Source organism: Mirounga angustirostris, unplaced genomic scaffold (assembly GCF_029215605.1).
Source record: "Mirounga angustirostris isolate CCGP_5_RB_7025 unplaced genomic scaffold, mMirAng1.0.hap1 SCAF_5, whole genome shotgun sequence".
NCBI classification, from domain to species: Eukaryota; Metazoa; Chordata; class Mammalia; order Carnivora; family Phocidae; genus Mirounga; species Mirounga angustirostris.
Window position 1 is genome coordinate 12,027,032 of NW_026991713.1, and position 21,965 is coordinate 12,048,996.

The window sequence follows — 21,965 nt, forward strand, 5'->3', positions numbered from 1 at the left end:
TAGGGGGAATCTCTTCGTTTTTATCATACTTGGAATCTGTTGAAATTTTTGGATCGGTAGATTAATATTTTTTATCAAATTTGGGAAGTTTTTGAATATAATTTATTCAACTATTTGTTCTTTCTCTTTCTCCTCTCTTCCTGGGACTTTCACCACAAATATGTTGGGAACTTGATGTCAGTCACCCACAGGTTCAAGTTCTAGTTTTTTGTTTTTGAGTTGAATCGAAACAGAATCTAACGTTCTGTTCATTTTTCTTTGGTATTTTTTCTTTCTGTTCACTAGATTGGAGAATTTCTGTTAATGCCTCTTTCAGTCCACTCACTCTTGTTCTGCCACATTGCACTAGCTTGTGACCCCATCTAGTGAATTTTTTATTTCAGTTACTGTACTTTCCAACTCCAGAATTCTCATTTGTGATTTCTGCTTCTCTGTTGAGATTCCTTGTCATCATATTTCCTTCAATTCTCTGAATACATGTCACTGCCGCTTTGAAGTCACCTGCTGAGTCCAACATCCAGGCCCACTCAAGGGTCCTTTTCTAGTTACTGCTTGTTTTCTTGAGTCTGGGCCATACTCTTCTGTTTCTTTACAGGTCTTGTAATTTTTTATTAAACTGGACATTTTAGTAATATATTGCAGGAACTCTGAAGTGTTATTTTTTTTAGAGGTATAGGTGTGTGTATGTGTGTATGTTTTAAGTAATTTGCTTGAACTTAAACTGTGGACTGTGACTTCTCGATGGTGTGCAGCCACTGCTGTTTCTGCACAAAATCTTAGTGATTTTCCCTCTCATTTCTACTTTTTTGCCTGGCTAGGCGTTAGCCCTGTGTCTCCCTAGCTCATTGGTCAGCCAGGGATTTGGGCAGAGGTTGTGTTGAAGCAGTTCAAGCTTGTAACGCTTCTGCCGAACTCTTTCGATCCATCTCTTTGTGGGTTGGGAAGTAAGTTCAGAGTTCAGCCAGTTCTCAGATCTGCCTGGCTTTTTCTCTCTGTTGGGCTCTCTCATGTCTCCCCTCCTCATGCTTATAGTTTCACCGTTGGCCACAGATATGAGGAGAGCATGTCTAGCTCCTCTTTAATTCTCTCGTTTTTTCCAGGATCTCCCCTTCATATTGCTGGCTGCTCCACCACTCACCTCATTCAGACCACAAGCTCAAGATAGAAGAACTAAATTTCCCCTGTTAGGGCCTACCAAACTTGCCACTTTTAGCCAACAGAGCTGTGGGTTTTCTACTGCCCACCCCTTCCCCCCAGCACTCACTCCACCCCTGCCCCAAATGCCCCAAGTTGAGTTTACCCCTTCTGATAGCACAGCTGCTAGTTCTCATGGCCCTGGCCCTGTCCTGATAAAAACGAAGTGCTCTCCCACAGAACTGAGGGATCAATGGTGGTGTTGGGGCAGGGACGGCGTGGCGGCAATGTGTGTGGCCTCTTGCTGGTCTTACCCTAAGCTCTAGCAATTTTTCAAGAAATTTCTTTATCATCCGCCTTTGATTTCCAGAATGTGAAATGATTGTGGGACAGTTTTTGTCCAGCTTCCTTACCGTCGTCTTGTTTTGGGGAGAGGAGTCACTGGCCTGTTCAGGCCGTCAGAGCCAACAGTGCCCTCCCCGAGTCCTGTCCTGGTGCTGGCTGTACAGTTCCTCCCTGCGCCTCTCCTCCCCACGGCCCGCTTCTCTTCCTGCTTATTGTCCCTTCCTGCCACCATCTCCCATTGTTTGAGATGCCCGGGTTCTAGGTTTCTAATGGCAGGGTAAAGGGCAAGTTCTGTTCCTTAATACAAATATATACGGTGAAGACTTATGTTCCCCATCCCTATTCAAAACTCTTCACTACATAATTTTGCATTGTATCGACCAATTTGAGTTCCTAAAGAAATACTGACATAAAATTAGGAAGCCATGTGTATGGACTGGGAATTTATTGGTGCTGAGGAGGAAATGGAAAATCCTTTGAGCTGTGTCTACAGAGAGGGCACAGGTTCTATAATTTTAGGAAGTTGCTAACAATAAAATGGGAAATTATTAGGAGGCTCTGGTTGAAGATGCTTCTTACATGTTTAAGTGTACATTTAAATGGGAGTGTGAATTCACCGCTCTTAAGACATTTGCTTGGTAAGTTGTGAATGTGCGGGTGTTCTGTGGGGGGGATGTGTGTACGGAGGGAGAGACTGAGCAGTAGAGCAGTACATCATAAAACTTAGATTTGACAACATTATAGATTATTCTGTTAAACTTTTACTATCTACTAACATGTTTCTTAAAATGGATCCGGTAATTCCTGTGGCCAATTAAATCCAGAAGGTAGATAGGAAGCTTTGTTATTTACAAAGAAATGATACCTTAAATTTCTGTAACATTTTAACAATTGCTTCCACAAACACTGTATTATTGTAGTTCATAAACTAGTCCTAGTGTATGTGAGGGTTTTACAGTTGGGGGTTTCAGAGTCCGTTCTCTCCATTCTGCTGCTTGGATTCCCTGACTCCAGCTCAGCGATGGGAGGTAGTGTATGTATATGCGCTGGTCCTGAGAACAGGCACCTCTGCATCTTTTCCCACTCAGCCGAAGTGTCAGCTCTGCTGGGAAGCCTTGCTTGATTTTCCTAGGCAAAGCCAAGCTTATCCTTCATTTAGGCTCAGGTAGACTCCTGAGCTGACCACTTTTTGTGGAACTTACAAGATGTTGTTTTTTGTTGTCTTCTGTCTCCCTAATTAAACTCTAAGCTTTACCAAAAAAAAGTTCTTCTAGTTCATCTTTGCATTCTCTGATTTATCACAGTGCCTGGCACTTAATAGTTACTCAGTAACTGTTACTCGGGTTATTGGAAGTAGTTAAAGGAGATAAGGTGTGCCATGGGAGGTCTGAGGAGGGAGAAGCTAAGGCTTTCTAGATGCAGGTGGCATTGATCTGGTCCTCATATTAAGAGTGATTAGAATTGGAACATGCACAGAATTAGAACATGATGAGAAGAATTAGGAAAGTCATTTCTCAAAGCAGAGTTAGATAGATGGACAAGATCAAAATGTCTTTGAATAAAAGCATGTGTTTCCAATAGGCTGAAGTTTGGGGTGTTTGGTGGTTACAGAGGGAAATAAGGTGGGGGGAAAAGTCGCTTGAGTACAAATTGGGAAGAGTATTTGAATGCCCGGCTGAGAAATGACTTTATCGAAGATTTTTGAGCAAGGAAATGGAAGTGAGCAGAGCTGTGCTTCCAGAAGGCCTATGTGTTGCATATACCAGATGAAGGGAGAAACAGGGGGACCAGTTAGGAAAGAGTCTTCTGAGGTTCTGGCCCAGGGGGCTGCAGCAGTTATGTAGAGGAGGGATGAATGGAAGAGAAGCTGCCACAGTAGAATGCACAGAACAGCTGGTTAAATAAGTAAAACAGAGAGCACAGTCAAAGATTGTGTCCTCCTCAGTGCAAGAACTGTATCAGGAATAAATTATTTCACCTCCCAAACTTCATTATTATTATTATTATTTTTAATAATTATAATAGCTAACATTTATTTAGCCCTTATGTGCCAGACACTGTGTTAATTTTTTTTTAATTCTTATGTTAATCCCCATACATTACATCGTTAGTTTTAGATGAAGTGTTCCATGATTCATTGTCCGTGCACAACACCCAGTGCTCCATGCAGAACGTGCCCTCCTCAATACCCACCACCAGGCTAACCCATCCCCCCACCCCCCTCCCCCCCAGAACCCTGTCTGTCTTTCAGAGTCCATCGTCTCTCATGGTTCGTCTACCCCTCTGATTTCCCCCGCTGCATTCTTCCCCTCGCGCTACCTTCTTCTTCTTCTTCTTCTTCTTCTTCTTCTTCTTCTTCTTTTTTTTTTTCTTAACATATATTGCATTATTTGTTTCAGAGGTACAGATCCGAGATTCAACAGTCTTGCACAATTCACAGCGCTTACCAGAGCACATACCCTCCCCAGTGTCTATCACCCAGTTACCCCATCCCTCCCACTCCAGCAACCCTCAGTTTGTTTCCTGCGATTAAGAATTCCTCATATCAGTGAGATCATATGATACATGTCTTTCTCTTTTTGACTTATTTCACTCAACATAATACCCTCCACCTCCCAAACTTCAGAGTCCTCATCTATTACATGAAGCCAGCAGTGCCTACCTGACAGGATTGTATTGAAAAGAAATTAGAAATGTTTGGGAAATTACTGGCTTAAATAGTTCTTTAATTGGCTTTTTTTAAAAAAAGATTTTATTTATTTAGAGAGAGAGTGCACACACAGCGGGGGGGGAGGGGCAGAGGGAGAGAGAATCTCAAGCAGACTCCCCACTGAGCACGGAGCCCAACTCGGGCTCAGTCTCAGGTCCCTGAGATCATGCCCTGAGCCAAAAACCAAGATTTGGACACTTGGAACCAACTGAGCCACCTAGGAGCCCCTTTAATTGCCTTTTTTAAACCATCTTTTAAAATTATTTGTCCTTTGATGTCCTTGGTTTGTGTTTTTTATTATTGTGAGCCACAGCTGTACTGTAATAGAGATTTTGTTTATGTTGAATAGTCTCATCTTGTGTGAGGGAACCAAAAAAAAAAAACTTCTACAAAAATGAGAAATATTGAAATCTGGAATTTTATTTCTAAAAGGTATTTCAGAAATTGATTTTCACATTTGGCTAGAAGCTTCTTGTGCCCTTAAGACAAGAGCCTGTTTTGATAGTCAGTTTGTCCCATACTGTGCATTAGCAAAGAGATAACAGTCAGGGGTCCTGATTACCCCTGTACCTTCCTGCAGAGAAGAAAGGACCTCAGTTGTTACATGTTTAGATACTCTTCCAAATGCTGGCAGGCATAAGTGACTAAAGTGTTTGAGGTAGACAAGCTTTGATGAGTAATCTTCAGATGAGGTTTGTGTTTGTGTGCATATTCTACCCACCTAGTAGATTATACTTTCCTTGAGGGCAGGAGTTACTACTTGCCCTCTTATTACTCCCACTGGCGTATAATGGATGTTTGATAAGTGTTTTTTGAGTGAAGAAAACAGAAGCTTATAAAGGTCCAGCATCTTCTGTGATTGGTTAGGAAATGTTAGTAACATCTTTTGAAGTATTTGAACAGTGTTGTCGATGGCTCTAACGCGGAGATTTGAAGGCACAGCTCAGGGGGCCCGCCTTTGCTCCGTTGGTCAGCGGTAGACCTCCCAGCCCTCGCCAGTGGTGGCATTCAAGCACACCTCTGTATGAAAGATAGCTAGAACTCCGTGCTGCCCACCATCCTGTTTCTTTGCTTTGGTGCATGCCCTTTCTCTGGAGTTGAAGCCAGCTCTTGTCTCACTTCTCTGTTAGATCGGTCTAACCGTCCTCCATGGAATTACCCACTGACTTCCTTACTTGCAAGTGCCTTTTGGATTGGTATCCCACTAAAACATAGCCAAGAAGTGCTAGCCCCTAACATGGGTCCATTTGCCCAAGTGAGGATTTCTAGAACATACTGGGAAAGATGGGGCCCAAATCTTTCTCTCATGTTGTGTGTCATGGGCCCTATTACCCTCAGCCTTGCAGCATAGGCATTCTCGTTAGCATGTCTTTTTCCAAGCTAGAATTAGAAGGCCTGGGACCACAGAGGAATTTACTCATCTGACTATCCACTCTTCCAAGAGAGTCCCTCATTTTCCCTCCAGACTAGTAAAAGGGAGAAGATGTTGAGCTGACACAAACCATCCACAATTGTTATCGATTTATCAGAGTTATGATGCCTATGATCATCTTGGCAGTTTCAAAGCTGGATCCACGAGCAAACTGTAGGCTGGTCTGAAAGTGCAAGAGTTGCTACAGAAAACCACACTTAGAGCCAGGCATGGATATTTTTGTTTTAGATTTATTTATTTATTTATTAGAGCGCATGAGAGAGCAGGAGGGAGGGTCAGAAGGAAAATGAGAGAAGCAGATTCCCTGCTGAGCATGGAGCCTGATGCAGGGCTTGATCCCACCTAATCCTAACCCCGAGATCATGACCTGAGCCGAAATCAAGAGTTGGACGCTCAACCAGTTGAGCCACCCAGGCACCCCAGACATGGATATTTTTGAATAGAGAAAATTGCCCTTTGGTTCATGACACTCAAGACACCTTTCAACATATTGTTAATATTGTTAGCCTCATGATTATTGCTGCTTCTCCCTTGCGTGTCTTCATTCATTTATTTACTTTTACTTTTATTTACTTTTACTTCCCATCCCACCACCGCCCTCCCCTGCCAAAAGCAACTAGAACTAAACAGTGCTGGGAGTGGTAATTCTGTGCTCTGTTGCCCCTTCCTGCTCTCCTGTGTTAGGGCCAGAATAAAGAAGCACTAATGATTCATTTGGGGGCATGGATCTTCTTAACTTGTCTAAAGGGTTGTACATTTTTCATAAATATTTTGTACTATTTTTTGAAGTCAGTAAACTGATTAGAATCATTGAGTTTTAAAGCTAAAATGGATTTTAGAAATTATTTTATGCCTTCCTTTTACAACAGAGGTCAACAGTTCTAAGTGACTTGAGCATGGAAGGTTACAGCTAGCTAGTAACAGAGCCGGAACTCAGGAAATCTGCTTTCAGCCAAATGCTTTTTTTCTGCTTCCCCATGCAAATTATAAAAAATAAAAAGCATCCACAGGGGATGGTCTTCTTAGCTTCCACTGATTCTTTGACTTTAAACCTAAGAACTCCACCTAGAACATACAAACAGATTTCTTTCATTCTAAAATGCACATTAAAATATTAGAGAAGCATTCAGTTAAGGATGAAGTTTTTAATTGAGGTGATCTTCTGTGTGTGTTTCACTATTTTACATTATGTCTAATTTTTCTGTGATTCTCACTCCTGGTTTAAAAAAATAAGTGACTTGCTATGGTTTTTGTTTCACAGTGTGATACCAGTTCATGATGCTACTACATACGCAAACGATGCCTTTGTAATTCCTTTTAACAGCACTTTGACCTGAGAAAATGGAACTAGACATTTTCTGAAGAAAATTGAATTACTAGTTAATTGGAAAAAAAAAAAAATGTTCGCTTACATTTAAATGCCCAGACTAGACTAGATTCTCAGAATTTGGGTTGTCATAGCAGTATTCAGATACACAAAGGAAATACATAAGCATTTCTTTTTAAAATAACTAAATCTAAAGGTAATTTTTCTTGACTAGTGAATTGCTCTACAGAGAGATAAATTCAATTTTCCATGCCCCAAAAATTGTGTCTGGTGGTGGCATTAGATAAAATAATTTTATGTTCAGTATATCACAAGTGTTCTATCACAAGTTTTAGCAATGTGAAATACCTTGATTTTCAGTAAATAAGCATATGGGCCAAGATTTCACTTTTTAGAAAATTATTTGATCATATGAGGGCATTTTTACTCTTTAAGAAGGAATTCATATGATCTAATTCCACCAGGTTTTAACCCATCATATACTCCATTATAAACATTTATAAAAATGTTTCCAATGCTAACAAATCTAGTTGGTGGACCAACATGGGTTGTAGTCCCCCCCCCCCTTTTTTAAGGCAATGTAAAATGACCTAATGAAAAGTATCCCAACCCACTTTTTAAAAATATTACCAAGAAAAACTGAAATTTGTTTTTTAAAGTTGTTTTAGAAAAAACTTTATAGTATTGTGATTGTGGTTAGGGAGCTTGAGCCCTGGAAATCAGATTGAGTTGGGTTTAGCTCCCAGCTCCTTCCATTTGCTAAATGTGTAGCCATCTGAAAATTTTAACTCTAATGCTCATTTTCCTCATCTGTAAAAATGGTGGTAACAGTTCCTACCTGATAGGGTTTTTTGGATTAAATGAGAAAATGAATAGCAAGTACTTAGGATAATGCCAGGCACATAGTAAATGTCAGTAAACGTTAGCTACAGTACTGTTACTATATAATTATTTCAAAGAAGGTGTCCTAGGCAACCTTGATTTATGAAACGATACTAATGAATGGGCCATCCAGTTCTCTCTTCTGAGAGAATCTTCCTTCCCTCACCTGCATAGGAACTAGTGCACTAAGAGCCATACCTTTGTCAGTGAATTTTATAGCCAGCTCTACAAAAATAAATGAATGAATTACATATGTAATACATGTTTGGGGAGAAGGGTGAATTCTCTCCAGAATTCACAGGAAACCTGTTGACTTTGTTTAGTCCAGTATTTTCCAAATTTATTTAACAGTGAAATCCATTTTCTACAGAATACCAGTTAACATCCTGTAGAACTGACATTCTACCCATTGGGAGGTATTGCTCCATGATTTTTGAAGTGCACACACATACACACACATATCCTTTAGATGCGCTTAAGACTCTTTTGGGAATGATCTTTCCATTAGATTTTCTTGGGTATAAAATACATCACAGTCTTATTTTATATAAATTTGAATCATTCAAATTTGAAATAATGTAATACAGAAAAATTAATGAAATTTCACTTTTGTGTAAATTTTTAACTGTTAACAAAATTCAACTGAGTAAATTACACAGGTCTTATTGGCTGTATTTAGTGATTCATGAATTGGGTTGCATCCAATCTAAGCAGATAGAAAGGAGCTTGAAGAGCTGTACAGAAGCAAGAGATTTTATAGGCAGAAGGGAGCAGGAACAAGGAAGTTATACTGGGCATTTGCTGATTGGTTAAAGCAAGGTCACTTTCTTTACATGGAACAGAGGCAAGTCTCAGAGCTGGGTCAGGTAACTTGTGCTGAGCAAGCAAGTACTGATTGGTTGACCTGGGCCTTGCTTTTCTGGGAGAGCCCAGCAAAGAAATGGAGTTCAGTTTGGGTTTGCTGAACTGGGGCTTATCGGCATGAGTCACTCCCTCTTGGACACAGTCTGGTTCCTTTAACAGAACTAATGTGAATATTCCCAAGTGAAACCTTTGTTAATAATTGCCTAATTTCAAAGCTGTCTGAATTATAAGGTGATTGACAAGACAGCTCTACTTTTAGCAGTTAAGAGAAATACCTGCTATCTTTTGAGAAGTTTAATCTTGAATTTTGCAGTTTTCAGAACCATGTCCCTTATACCATATGTGACTGACTGTAACATTGCAAAAATACCTGATTCATCCTATGAGGAGGACCCACTTAAACCTTAACTGAAGACCAGTCCCTATCCCAAAGAAATTGAACCCAACTAGGAATCATACTTTTGTTCTTAAAACAATGAGATCTTCAGGGAAGATGCTGCAGGATATGATACTCTGTGTGGCTTACCTTCTGTAAGTAAGAGAGATTTATAAATCAAACTGTTTCTAATTTGGGAATACATAATAGTGGTATCAGATTAAATGGGTTTCTTTCTTCACCATGCCAATAATTTGAAATGAATAGACTTTTCCGCCCATTTCTGACTTTTATAAGTGGTCCAACCTGCATATGGAATACAAATACAAGTATTTGAATACAGTTGTGCTTGTGTATAGTCATTAAACCAACTAGGCATTCTTTGTGTTTTAATATTCTCTAGGGTTTAGAATCTGACATCCCAAAATACCTTTTCCTTTCTTTTTAACTTTTTATTTTGAAATAAACTTAGACTTACAGGAAAGTAGCAAAATTAGTGCAAAAAATTTCTGCATAATCCTTTACCTAACTTCCCCTATACCTTAGATACAGTACAGTTTTCAAAACCAGGCAGTAAAAAGTGTTGTTACAATACTAGTAAGGCAAAATACAGACCTTATTCAAATTTTATCAGTTTTTCCACTAATGTCCTTTTTTCTGTTCTAAATTCAATTCAGGATCCCACATTGCAGTTAGTTGTCATGTCTCCTTATTCCAAAATATTTAATCATACTCAGCTTATATCTGGAGTAGTTCCAGTCTCTGAAGAACAGAGAAAGGAAAAAACTTTGTATTTATAGGCTTGCTGTTAGCTGAGAACCATGTCTCATTTTTGAGGTCTCTGCTTATTCTCCTGCAGACTTTTATGTGTGCATTGGCGAAGGGCTATAATGCAGGCTCTCCTTCTTGAGATACAGAGGTTATTTTGAAAGCAAGCAGTATTTGCCAAAGTGTTTTACACTTTTCAGCTCAAAACACACATAAGCTGTGTTGCATATGTACATACAGTATTATAAGGTTTTATCAAACATGAATTAGTTCCAGGTTACTTTTGAATATACCAGTCTAATTTTGCTTCCTCCGAGAATGCAGTAAATGGTTTTTGTGTTTGTGTGTTTTTAGGGCTATAAACCAGTAAGAACAGGAGAATTAATAATTATGGAAGCTAGAAAGCAGATGTCCCAGTTAGTGACAAGCTTAGCAGACCCACATGAGCTTACTTCTAAGCCAATTGTGGGAGAAATCTGAGAAAGAATTCCGTTTACACCACAAAAATTTTAGAAGTTGCAGAAACTGACAGCTCTAGATAGAAGATTGGAAAACTCTTCTCTGAGAGCCTGACTGACTCAAGAGGAAAGATTTGAAGATGGACATGTCGGGGTTCCCCCAACAAATTGCTTACCTAACAGACCTGGAATGAGTCAAAGTCCTCATGCCCCTCCACCCCACCCACTTAGAACTATCAGTTTTTTAGCTATCTTCCCCCACTCAATTCTTACTTCTAAGCAGACAACCAAAGATAGCTAGATTCCTGAGGGAACCCTACAACGTGCAAGATAGAGAACAAAAAGAAACAAACAAAAAAGAAGTTGTGAATAAAAGGAAACTTTTACTTCCAAAAAACAACCAAAGCAATAATCTATAGCTTTAGAAAGATAAAGAGAAGATACTGCATCTACTAAACAAGAATGAAGTTTAAAAGGGGTATAGACTGCAGAATTCAGAGAAGAAAAACGAACCCTTGAAGTTAAAAACACGGCAACAGGGGCACCTGGGTGGCTCAGTCTGTTAAGTGTCTGTCTGCGTTTGGCTCAGGTCTTGATCCTGGGATCCTGGGATCAAGCCCCACATGGGGTTCCCGACTCAGTGGGGAGCCTGCTTCTCTCTCTCTCTCTCTCTGTGTCAAATAAATAAATAAAATCTTTTTAAGAAAAAGGCAAAAAAATGTAAAAACTTTGTGGGAGGGCTGGAAGATGAGATTGAAGAAGTAGAGGTCTGTGGTCTTTTATCCACAGTTCTAAAATCCAAAAATGTTCTGAAAATCAGGTGATTTTTCATAAGTTAGCAGCAAAACTCGCAACCTGTATATATCTTTGTTGCATTTGTATGAATGCACATAAAGAAATATCACTGTCCCAAGTCTGATTGAGTTACATTATGAGTTATATACCCATTATTACCTTTCTAAAATCCTAAAAACTGAATTCTGATATACATTGGCTCCAAAGTTTTCAGATAAGGAATTAAACACCTATTATCCCAAAAAATAGAGCCAAAAGCCAGAGAGCAAATAAAATAAAGAGATAAGAAAATTAGAGGACCAGTCCAAAACATCCAGTGTCCAAGAATACAAGTTCCAGAGAGAAAGACCAAATGTGTGTAGGGTGGGAATCATCAGCAAAATAATTCAAGAAAACTTCCCAGGACTGAAGGACATTAATTTTCAACTTAAAAGAGACTACAGAATTACCAGCAAAATAGATTAAAATAAAACAGACCCACATTAAGGCATAGCGCTATGAAATTTTAGAACACTAGACACACTGGACAGTCTCCAAACCAGAGAGAACGATGGAAAGGAATGCCTTCAGGCTTCTGAACAGCGGCAGGGGAACTAGACACACTTTAGAATTGCCTTCAAAATTCTAAAGGAATTCTTTTCAACCTAGAATTCTATACAAACGATCATTAAAATGGGTTAATTTAGTAGATGTTTTCGGACATGAACCAGATTCTCAAGAAATTTGCTGGGCTGAATTAAATTTCTTCTTCTTCCCCTTCAGCCTCACAGAGGTAAAATAAGAAATGATGTCGTCTCAGAAAACAAAAGGAAAAATAAATATTGAAGAAAACCCATAATTCATTAATCAAAATATATTATTTCTGAATTTATTAAGAGATTCCTTACTATCTCAGATTACCTGTTAAGTGTTACTATGATAGAGACTTGGAAAGTAATACTTCATTTCATATTGCCCAGAACTCTCTTTCAGACCATAACAGCACATTTGTTCACAGTCCATAGTGAAAATATTTCCACTGTTGCATGGAGAAGTCAGAAAATTAATCCATTTCACAGTTCCAGGAATTTTAGAAGTTTGAGTTCATCAAACCAAACAAAACATTTTTAGTCCTTGTTTCTAGAATGAGGCTTTGAGACTCCAAGTCTGATTTGCTTTTCAGTGTAAAAAGCCCTGGCCTTCTCTGCAGTTTGGACAGATAGCTAAACCTCACTGGGGCAGCGGGATTGTTTAAAGAGTAGATATATAGACAGTAGTCCCAGGATTGCACCAGTGGTGCCATGGCCAGCCCTCGCCATAAACTCTCAGTGCACAGACTCCAGCCTCTTCTGTTTCATCCCCTGCCCAGTGAATAAATTAGGTCAGAAAATGACCACAGAAGGGAAGAACAGAGCCTTGGGAGGTTGTTTATGCAGTCAGTAAAGTGGCTCAGTAGCTAACAGTAGAAAATAAAGCAAACCGGTACTGTACACTGAGATTTTTCTCAGAACAAACAGTTCTACTGTCCACTTTTCACAAAGATAACAGCCGAAAAACTTTTACTTTTTCTTTCTGATCTAGTTCAACAATTAGTAGTTGATATTGAGGTACACTTAAAGTTGGGGATGTCAGATGGGGAAGTATCTCGTTTAATTACATTCAGTGTATATTTCCTTTTGTTTTTAAGATTTTATTTATTTGAGAGAGAGAGACAGAGATAATGAGAGAGAGCACAAGTGGGGAGAAGAAGGAAGAGCTCAGCAGGGAGCCCGATGCGGGGCTCGATCCCAGCACCCTGGGATCATGACCTGAGCCGAAGGCAGACGCTCAACTGACTGAGCCACGCAGGCGCCCCCAGTGTGTATTTCATGTTCCTATGTCCACTATGTACAGAAATCTGCTCCTCAGCCCCTTTGAATATCAGTTTAGTAGTTGTCTGGCTATTTTCCTGTGAGTACCAGTGTGCCTTTGCCAGTTATCTGACTCTTGCTTTTCCTCCCTTTGTGGCCTGACCTGCTTCTCTTCCCTCAAGGTATAGGATACATGTCATTCTTGTATAGCTTTCCCTCTCTTACCCCCATGCCTGCCTCCAGCCCAGGGGGAGGTCTTGCTCCTCCCCGTGAGGGTCCTGAGAAAGAGTGGGATCCACACGTGTTCCCCCCCTTTTTTTTTTAAACTTTTTTTTTTTTTAAGGTTTTATTTATTTGACAGAGAGAAGACAACGGGAGAGGGAACTTCCACAAGCAGGGGGAGTGGGAGAGGGAGTAGCAAGCTTTCTGCCGAGCAGGGAGCCTGATGCGGGGCTCGATCCCAGGACCCTGGGATCATGACCTGAGCCAAAGGCAGACGCTTAACGACTGAGCCACCCAGGCGCCCCACATGTTCTCCCTTCTAATGAGAGGGAGGAAGTGTGGGTGCCATGCTGGACAGGAGGCCTAGCACATGAAATTCAGCCAACTGGTTTTCAGTTTCTGCTCTGCTACTTAATATGTGACCTTGGGCACCTAGTGTGCCTTACTTTCTGCCTCTGTCAATTGGGGTAATAATAGTGCCCCCTCGTAGATTATTGTGAGTATTAGAAAAGATGATACATGTGCATTACAACATGACATAATGATTAAGAGCATGTACTCTGGGGCCAAACTGCCTGTGTTTGAACAACCCTGATCCAGTATTTAGGCAGTATTTCTGGTTTTCAGATTCCTCATCTGAAAAGTGAGGTAAAAAAATAATACCTCCTACAGTCTCATGTTTAAAAAAAAAAAAAAGTGCCTACTGTTAGGGTTTGTTGTAAGAATTACATTAATTAAAATACATAAAATGCATAGGCCAGTGTCTGGCAAATAGTAAACACTATATAAGTATTAACTGTTATTAGGCTTACGGAATGGTCCATGATATAGTATGCACTCAAGAAATAGTTGCTCTTTAACAAGGAGTTCCCACTTTCCAACAAAATTCTCTAAGTGGAAAGCAGAAAGGATCTGAGGTCTAAAGAGAAGAAAGCAAATTAAAGCCACAATATGGTGCCACTGCCTCCCGCCAGGATAGTTACAATGAAAATGACAATACTAAGAGCAAATAGAACTCACAGTTATCCATAGTTGGGTATAAGTTAGTACAGCCACTTGGGAAAACTGGTGGTATCTGTTAAGGCTGAACTTAATGCATGTTCTTAAGCCAGCAAATCCACTCCTACGTGCATATGTACCCAACAGAAATGGCTGTTTGCACCAAAAGACAAGAATGTAGCAAGAATATTCATAGGAACATTATCCTTAATAGCCAAAAACTGGAAGCAGCTCCAATAAGTCCTGTATGTTTATAAAATGAAAGAAGAATGGATGAATTACAACAATAGTGTGTGTATGTGTATTACACAGAATGTCTAAAAGAAGACAAACACAAAAGAGTACATACTGTATAATTCCTTTTCTTTCCTTTTTTTTTAGTTCAAAAACAGCCAAACCAACCTATGGAGTTAGAAGTTGGGGTAGTGGGGACCCTTTCACAAGGGGACAGTTTTACTAGAGTGCTCCTGAAGTTCTGTTGCTCCATCTAATTTGATAGTTACATGGGTGTATTTTCTTTGTGAAAATTCATTCATGCTTCTGATTTCTGCATTTGTATCTATGTATATTAAACTGCAGTTTTAAAATATATATTAAGTCAGAAGACTTGAGAATTTTGGAAATGATAATTTACTTTTTCAACTTGCCAAGTGTCCCTAGAATTAAAGACTTAGTACTTTTAAAGAATGTAGGTGTTTGGGGGCACCTGGCTGACTTGGTTGGAAGAGCATGCGACTCTTGATCTTGGGGTCGTAAGTTCGAGCCCCACTTTGGGTGTAGAGAAATAAATTTAAAAAACTTACAAGAAAATGTAGGTTTTCACTACAAGGCAGAAAATGATCCAATCTGGCTTCTGTCCTTCTTAAATTGTGTCTTCAAGGCCGTAAAAATAATCATTAGTTTTCATTTATCCTACCACCTCATTATAATATTACATATTACATGAACTATATGTGTAAGTTATATATAAAACTGGTTTGGAGCTAGAGTCAATCTTTTTAACTTCTTTCAGAGTGATGCACTGACATCCTACAGATCAGATCTGGTGGTTTTAAGTTTGGCTGAAGAAGTAGTTTTATGGGCTCCAGCTGTGAGATGTAAGGGGCAAGTTTGAAGGTGTTTGAGTGAGCATTAGTTGTAATCGACACTTAACGCTTATTGCTTATTGCTTTGGTGTCCATGATGCCGTCTTAGTGAGTTTCATCTTTGAATGGAATTTGTTTTGTTTAGTCTGCATTGTGCCCAGATTGATGATTGAAAACCTTACACTTTCACAGAACATTGCTTCGTAGCTCTTCCCTTTTCTACTATTTTTATATCATATGAATCATTGCACATTTAAGCCATCTGCAAGGCCTGAATGGAATGAGATAAAAGCTGCCATCACTTAGATTGACACTTGAAAAGCTAGCATTCATTCCAAGTTTATTCCTGATAATCCTTTATAATTTAAAGTCTCGAACTTCATTTCAAGATGGTTGGTAACGTCTCTGAGCCAAAAGTATCTGTGACTCACAGTTTCTTTTACTTGAACATTGGGTCAAAGGGAGGGGATCTGTTCTGCGTCACACAGAAGAATCTGTTAGGGACTCAGTTGTAACTCACTTGAGATACTTAGAACAGTGAGTTCCGCTCTTGGTTTAATCAGCTCCGTGAGCCCTCCAGTTTGGCATGCACTTCATAGGGAATAGTGAAAACATAAGGTTCCTAAATTGCCAGATGAATACTTCAAAATAAATGTGTTTTGAATACCTAGAATGTATCACACCTGTTAGATGTTTGTCAAAAGTATTTCTCTGTGTTGCAACTTTTTTGAGGATTTATCAGGGGGAAAAAAATGCCTGCAGCATTGCAAAATAGATTGAGGATTAAAAGTGCACCCCATGCTTACAGGTCCTATTTCACTGTGGGTGTACACAGACCTCGCGTTTACATGTTGTCCAGTAGGCTATGCACAGTCCGTAAAGCCTCTCCCAGCAGATTTTGTAAATGGGGCTTTGCTCTGGGCTGCAGGAGCCTGGGGTCCCTGTAATGACGTCAGCTGGATTTGTTAGCTGGAATCTCATGGATTAGGAGGAGAGTGCTGATTGGTTTGAGTAGAGGCTCTTCAGGTTGAAGCCAAATGCCCATTGTCATTAGGTGTCTCCTCTTCAGGAATAATATTACGATACTTCGGTGACCCAGTAGTCATAAACTCTGGAACTAATAGAGGGAATGAAACATGAAAATATTCCCTTATTTCCTAAAATGGTAGACCAAAAATGCAGTGATCTCCTCAACCACATACAACAGACTCTTCATTTTCAAAATAGAAAGATCTCAGAAATGGAAAACTCCACTAAGAATCTAAGAATAATGGTACAATTTTTATGTCTTAAATTTTATGTCTTTCATACTTAATGGATCTCCACGTGGTCTTAGGCAAGTCACTTAGTATTTTTGTTTTCTTCCATTTCACTAATGTACTGTAAATAGTCAAAAGGCCTAAACTTTCTTTGTAAATGATAGCAATTTGAACATAGGTAACAATTTTGGGGTTTTTTTTTCCCTTTGAAGGGACAACTCTAATTTTTGCTTAAAGACGCTTTTGAGAACTGTTTGAAAACGGGGTGGGGGGGGGCTTTAATTATTTTACATAATTCTTGTGAAGTAATCATATTTATTTTTCGCTCAATGTTGTCTGTTTCTTTGCTCAGCAGACAGAAGGGGGAGCACAGACAGATGGCCAGCAGTCACAGACACAAAGTAGTGAGAACTCAGAGAGCAAATCCACCCCTAAACGGCTGCATGTCTCTAATATTCCCTTTCGCTTCCGGGACCCCGACCTCCGACAGATGTTTGGGGTAAGTCTCTGGAGTCCTTTTGTGGGTTTTACAGTGAAAATGTAATTTAATCCCAATAATTTAAACCCAATGTATTTTAATAAGTCATTAGGACTTTATGATAAGACTGCACATAGATTGAGAGAGATCCTAAGGTAAATCAGTGTTTTCATCAGTCTTCAGGAACTTCTGTCACCTAGCACCGTCATTCCTGTCATTCTAGACATGGGCCTTGCAGGTTCTCACATAACAAGGTGACTATGCAATCTGGTTTGCCTGGGACCGAGGGGTCTCTTGGGACGTGAGCCTTTCAGTACTCCAATCAGGACAAAGGCAGTAATCCTTAACTTTTCAGAGTGTTACGAGTTCAGTGACCTAATGTCTGTGAAGCAGATAGTACCTGTGTTTTATTTTTACTTCCCTGCTCGTAACTCAGCAAGACCAGTATCTAAAATCAGGTGGAGGTGGTTAGTTTGCGACCTCTGATGTGTTCTTCCAGCTTCCACTTCCTCCCGAAATCACTGTCATGAAAACAGTATAACAGCAAAGATTTAAGTTATTGGAAAGTGAGTGATTGCTGGAAGTTGTACCTTTTTTCTGGGCTTATGTGTTGTTGCCAGATTTCATTTGAGCAAACTCTTAACTTGAACTAGGAACAAGAGATCATGGTTTAAAAAAACTTTGTTGCTGTTGCTGCATGGTGCTTTGTCAGGAAAGCAGGCGCCCCACTTGAAGTCCTGGTCGTGGCCACTTCGTGATGACAAGACCCTGAAGCAAAGTTTTGTCACTGACAACTGAGTACCTGGAGTATTTTCTGTACTGAAGCCAAGGCCAGCATTGAGTTTTAATAATGTTCTTGAAGTACTTGAAGAGCCTTTACACAGAAAACGGTAGCCAGCTGTTCATCTCTCCAGAAGAGAAAACAACAGAAAATAATAAAGGGCAGCTTAAAGAATTGATATTATATTTAAGAAGAAATTTCCCAGGAGTATGAGTTATTGGGTTCTCTACTGAATTATCAGAGATTATATGGAATCCTAATCTCTGGAGATCGGTGAAAATGGAGTATATTCTCATCTGCCAGAAGTGTGTTTTCTCTCAGGTCAGAAAAGTTGTGTCCATTGAAGATCTGCCTAGGACAGTTATCAGTGATTTTTGAAATGTATTATGCCCTTCCTATAAGGCTGCTAAGTGAAAAAGAAAAAAAAGAAAAGAAAATGTTCCTTGCAAGGGACACCTGGTAGGATTGCTCTGTCTTCTGCATGGTTAGTACCGATCCCTTGGAAGGACATCAGCAGTGGTAAAGAGCAAGGATTCCATGCTTCATTTTATTAGCTGTGTAAACTTGATGGATGGCTTCCTTCAGCCTCATTTTCCTTAACCATTAAAGGAAGGCAGTCCTTACCCTAGCAGGACGGTATAAGGACACATTAGAAAATGCAAAGGAAAACTCTAAAACACCATTCCAATTTTAGTTGTTTGGATGAGCATAGAAATAAAATTAAATCCCCTCCTACCTAAAATAAGACATTTTCCTCTCTCTTTTAATTTCCTAATGTTCTGTTAAATGATGAAACTGGAATCAAGCCCAGAAGTCTTACTCTAGAAAACATGGGCTCTTAGTACATGTTTTCTGAAAAAGATAGTAATGATTCAGCCCAGGGAGAAAGCATGATTTGTCTTGCTCTTTTCATTTTTTAGTGTTTTCCCGTTTCCCGAATTTTGATTTAAAATCCAAGTGAAAGAGATAATTGGGTCTATGAGGCCAGTACTCAGAGGGAAGTGGGGCCGAAAAGATTCCAGGAGATTTCCTGCACATCCCTTCAGTTCATTTCATCCAAGCATTGAATCAAATAGGTTGGCTGGTCCCCTTCTACACGCCTCCTCCAAATAACCACTGTGTTTTAAGTATGCCCCTCTAGTCAGCTGTTGAGCTGCCTACCAATACAGTTATTTAGGCGTGGTGTCTTTAGCTTATTTCCCAAATGTTAAAATATTTAACTAATTACAAAACACAGTTACTACTTAAAATGTTCTTGATGGTGTTCATTGCTGAAATATTAAATTGGCAAATAAATGAAATCATGTATAATGTCCGTGAATGTTTAATACAATGGAAAATAACATGTAATCTGTAGAAATGAGAACAGAGATATATATTTATTGACTTGGAAAGCTGTTTATAGCATATTAAGTTAAAAAAAAAAAAGTAATACTTGGAAATATGTCCTTAACGATATATGCCTGCGGAAAAGCAGAGAAGGCCGTGTACCAGAATGGTAAGATGGTGGGTGTGCAGAGGATCTTCATTTTCTGTTTCCTCTTTTCCTTTTTATTTATCTGTATTTCCTGACTTTTACAGTGAATATGGTTTACTTTTAGAAATTTAAAAAAAGAAGGAAAAGAAAAACAGCCTTCAGTAGTGTATCTTTCTCCGTAGGGTTTGCTTCTTAAAAACTGAGACATTTAAGGCAGCCCGACACGCCGTGCAGCCCCCCATTCTCCCGCGGCCACCTCCCCCAGGCATGGCACCGGGCCTCGCCTCACCTTGGCAGCAGCACGGCACGCTCGACTTCAAGCTCGGCGCCAAAGCTGATGGCGAGACCGTTCTAAAAGGCCTCCGGTCCATTTTCCAGGAGCAAGGGATGACAGAGTCGGTGCACGACTGGCAAGACCACGGTTATCTAGCAACTACATCAACAAAAACGGCAGCTTTGCCAGTTTGAGAATTTACCCACGTGGATTGGTGTTGTTGGATCTTCAGAGTTACGCCGGTGATTCGCAAGGCCAAGAAGTTGACATTCTTTTGAACAAAGTAGAAGAAAGAGTGAAAGAATTGAATCAGGACAGTGCTGTGCAGGTGAAGCGATTACCACCCATAATTCGAGGAGGAGCTGTCGACAGATACTGGCCCAGTGCTGATGGTCGCCTGGTTGAGTGTGACATAGATGAAGTGGTGTATGAAGATTCACCTTATCAGAACATGAAAATTCTACACTCGAAGCAATTTGGAAATACTCTCATCCTTAGTGGGGATGTTAATCTGGCAGAGAGTGATTTGGCGTATACCCAGGCCATCATGGGCAGTGGAAAAGAAGACTGCAGTGGCAGAGACCTGCTGATTCTTGGGGGTGGAGAGGGGACATATTGTGTGAAATAGTCAAACTGAAACCAAAGATGGTCACTATGGTAGAGATTGACCAAATGGTGATTGATGGATGTACGGAATAATGCGAAAAACATGTGGCAATGTCTTAGCCAGTGTTAAAGGAGACTGCTATCAGGTTCTAATAGAAGACTGTATTCCAGTACTGAAGAGGTACGCCAAAGAAGGGAGAGAGTTTGATTATGTGATTAATGATTTGACAGTCGTTCCAATCTCCACATCTCCAGAAGAAGATTCCACAAGGGAGTTTCTCAAGACTGATTCTTGACCTCTCAATGAAAGTACTGAAAACAGGATGGGAAATACTTTACACAGGGTAACTGTGTCAGTTTGACAGAAGCCTTGTCGCTCTATGAGGAACGACTCAGGCGCCTGTATTGTCCTGTGGAATTCTCAAAGGAGACCGTCTGTGTTCCTTCATACTTGGAATCGTGGGTATTTTACACTGTTGGGAAGAAAGCTGGATCTTGAAGACCAGTCTCTCCTAATCAAATAGCCTTCCTGACCTTCACATGCTGTACATGACATCGAAATGAGTCAGGCAATTGATTGTGATTTCCTTCAAGTTTTCTTTTTGTAATTATTATTCTTAATTTAAACAAAGCAAATGGAAAATGTGTATTTTGATGCGCTAGGGTGTTAATTTTTTTGAAAGTCAGCTGAAGGATGATTAGACAGCACAGCGAAGGCTGCTAAATGCACTGAACCCCTAGAATGTGATTTTTGTTACTTTTGTGTGTGTGTGTGACTTGGTAGACTTCAAATTTGGTTGTTTGGAGGAATGAACATCATTGTTTTGTTCCGGAGGGAAGTTCTTTGATGGTGTTTCTTTCCCCCAAAATTGACTTAGCTATTAAAATTTGGTGCTTATAAGAAAGAGTTAAGAAAAAAATGAATAGCAGTGCTTCGATTAAAATTATAAATGAGGAAAAAAAAACTGAGACATTTAAAACATTAAACACATAGTTAGGAAAAGCCCTACTTCTTGTCCATGAAGAAATATGCAGGAGGGTAACACTGTGAATATCTTCTGAGAACAGCTTCTACCATATAGAGGTGGATAATGCATGAGTGGGTGAATTGAAAAAGGAGTGAAAAAAGGATAAATTATCGGCTCATTGATGAGGGAAAATCAGAAACTGGTATTGGGACCTACCAACAAGTAGAAACATGGAAGTTGAATAAGCAGTTGAAAAAAAAACACAAAACTCTTTTTTCAGGAAAAAATAAATTATGTGGTTAAAAAGCTGACCATGAATAAATGTTTTTATTTTTGTCTCTGCAGCAGTTTGGCAAAATCCTAGATGTAGAAATAATCTTTAATGAACGTGGCTCTAAGGTAAGCTCCATCTCAGTATTAAGTGTGCCTGGTTTCTTTTTAATTTTGTTTTAAATAGTAAGTAATCAGAAAACTTAAAGCTGTTTTTCAAGCCTGCAAAAAGTATCCCAACTTACCTGGCTTGGATCAAATTATCTCTAAAAATAAGCTACCACATGGCCAAACTTTATCCTAATAGTTCAGTTGGGGGAGTGAAGGGGTGGGGGTAGAAGCAAGAGAGTGTGAGGAGGGAGAGGATAAGGGAAATTGGGGGCAGGAGACACCTGCCCTTATTCGGACTGAAATTGCCCTCACGTGCTTACTTTAAAGGAAAAGAGAAAAGACTCAAGTGAAATTCTATGAGAATTCTATTGTGAATTCTAACAGAACAATTCAGCTTTTTAAGAATCAGACTTGAAATGACATACTTCGAACAAATTTAATATTTCAGTTCTTCAGTAGACTTGCTCTCTCTTTTGAATAAATTTGACAAGGCGTAAATACAGGGAGTAGTGACT

The 21,965-nt window shown here is 39.6% G+C and overlaps 1 protein-coding gene and 1 pseudogene across 21 annotated transcripts in view; both read left to right on the forward strand.

Annotated features, from left to right (window-relative positions):
• The window catches only part of RBFOX2 (RNA binding fox-1 homolog 2), a 279,715-nt gene that overhangs the window by 220,216 nt on the left and 37,534 nt on the right, over nucleotides 1–21,965 (forward strand). For 14 of the 21 annotated variants that reach the window (XR_010411348.1, XM_045872615.3, XM_045872618.3 and 11 more), the window contains 2 exons: nucleotides 16,838–16,984; nucleotides 21,415–21,468. Coding sequence is in view for 20 of the 21 variants with exons in the window: in XM_045872615.3 (XP_045728571.1) it covers nucleotides 16,838–16,984; nucleotides 21,415–21,468 (201 nt within the window). In the remaining variant the exon portion in view is untranslated. The remainder of the gene's footprint in view (nucleotides 1–16,837; nucleotides 16,985–21,414; nucleotides 21,469–21,965) is intronic. The other 7 variants (XM_045872616.3, XM_045872617.3, XM_045872619.3 and 4 more) reach the window with 1 other exon arrangement.
• Nucleotides 16,995–20,877, forward strand: LOC123843306 (spermine synthase-like; annotated as a pseudogene).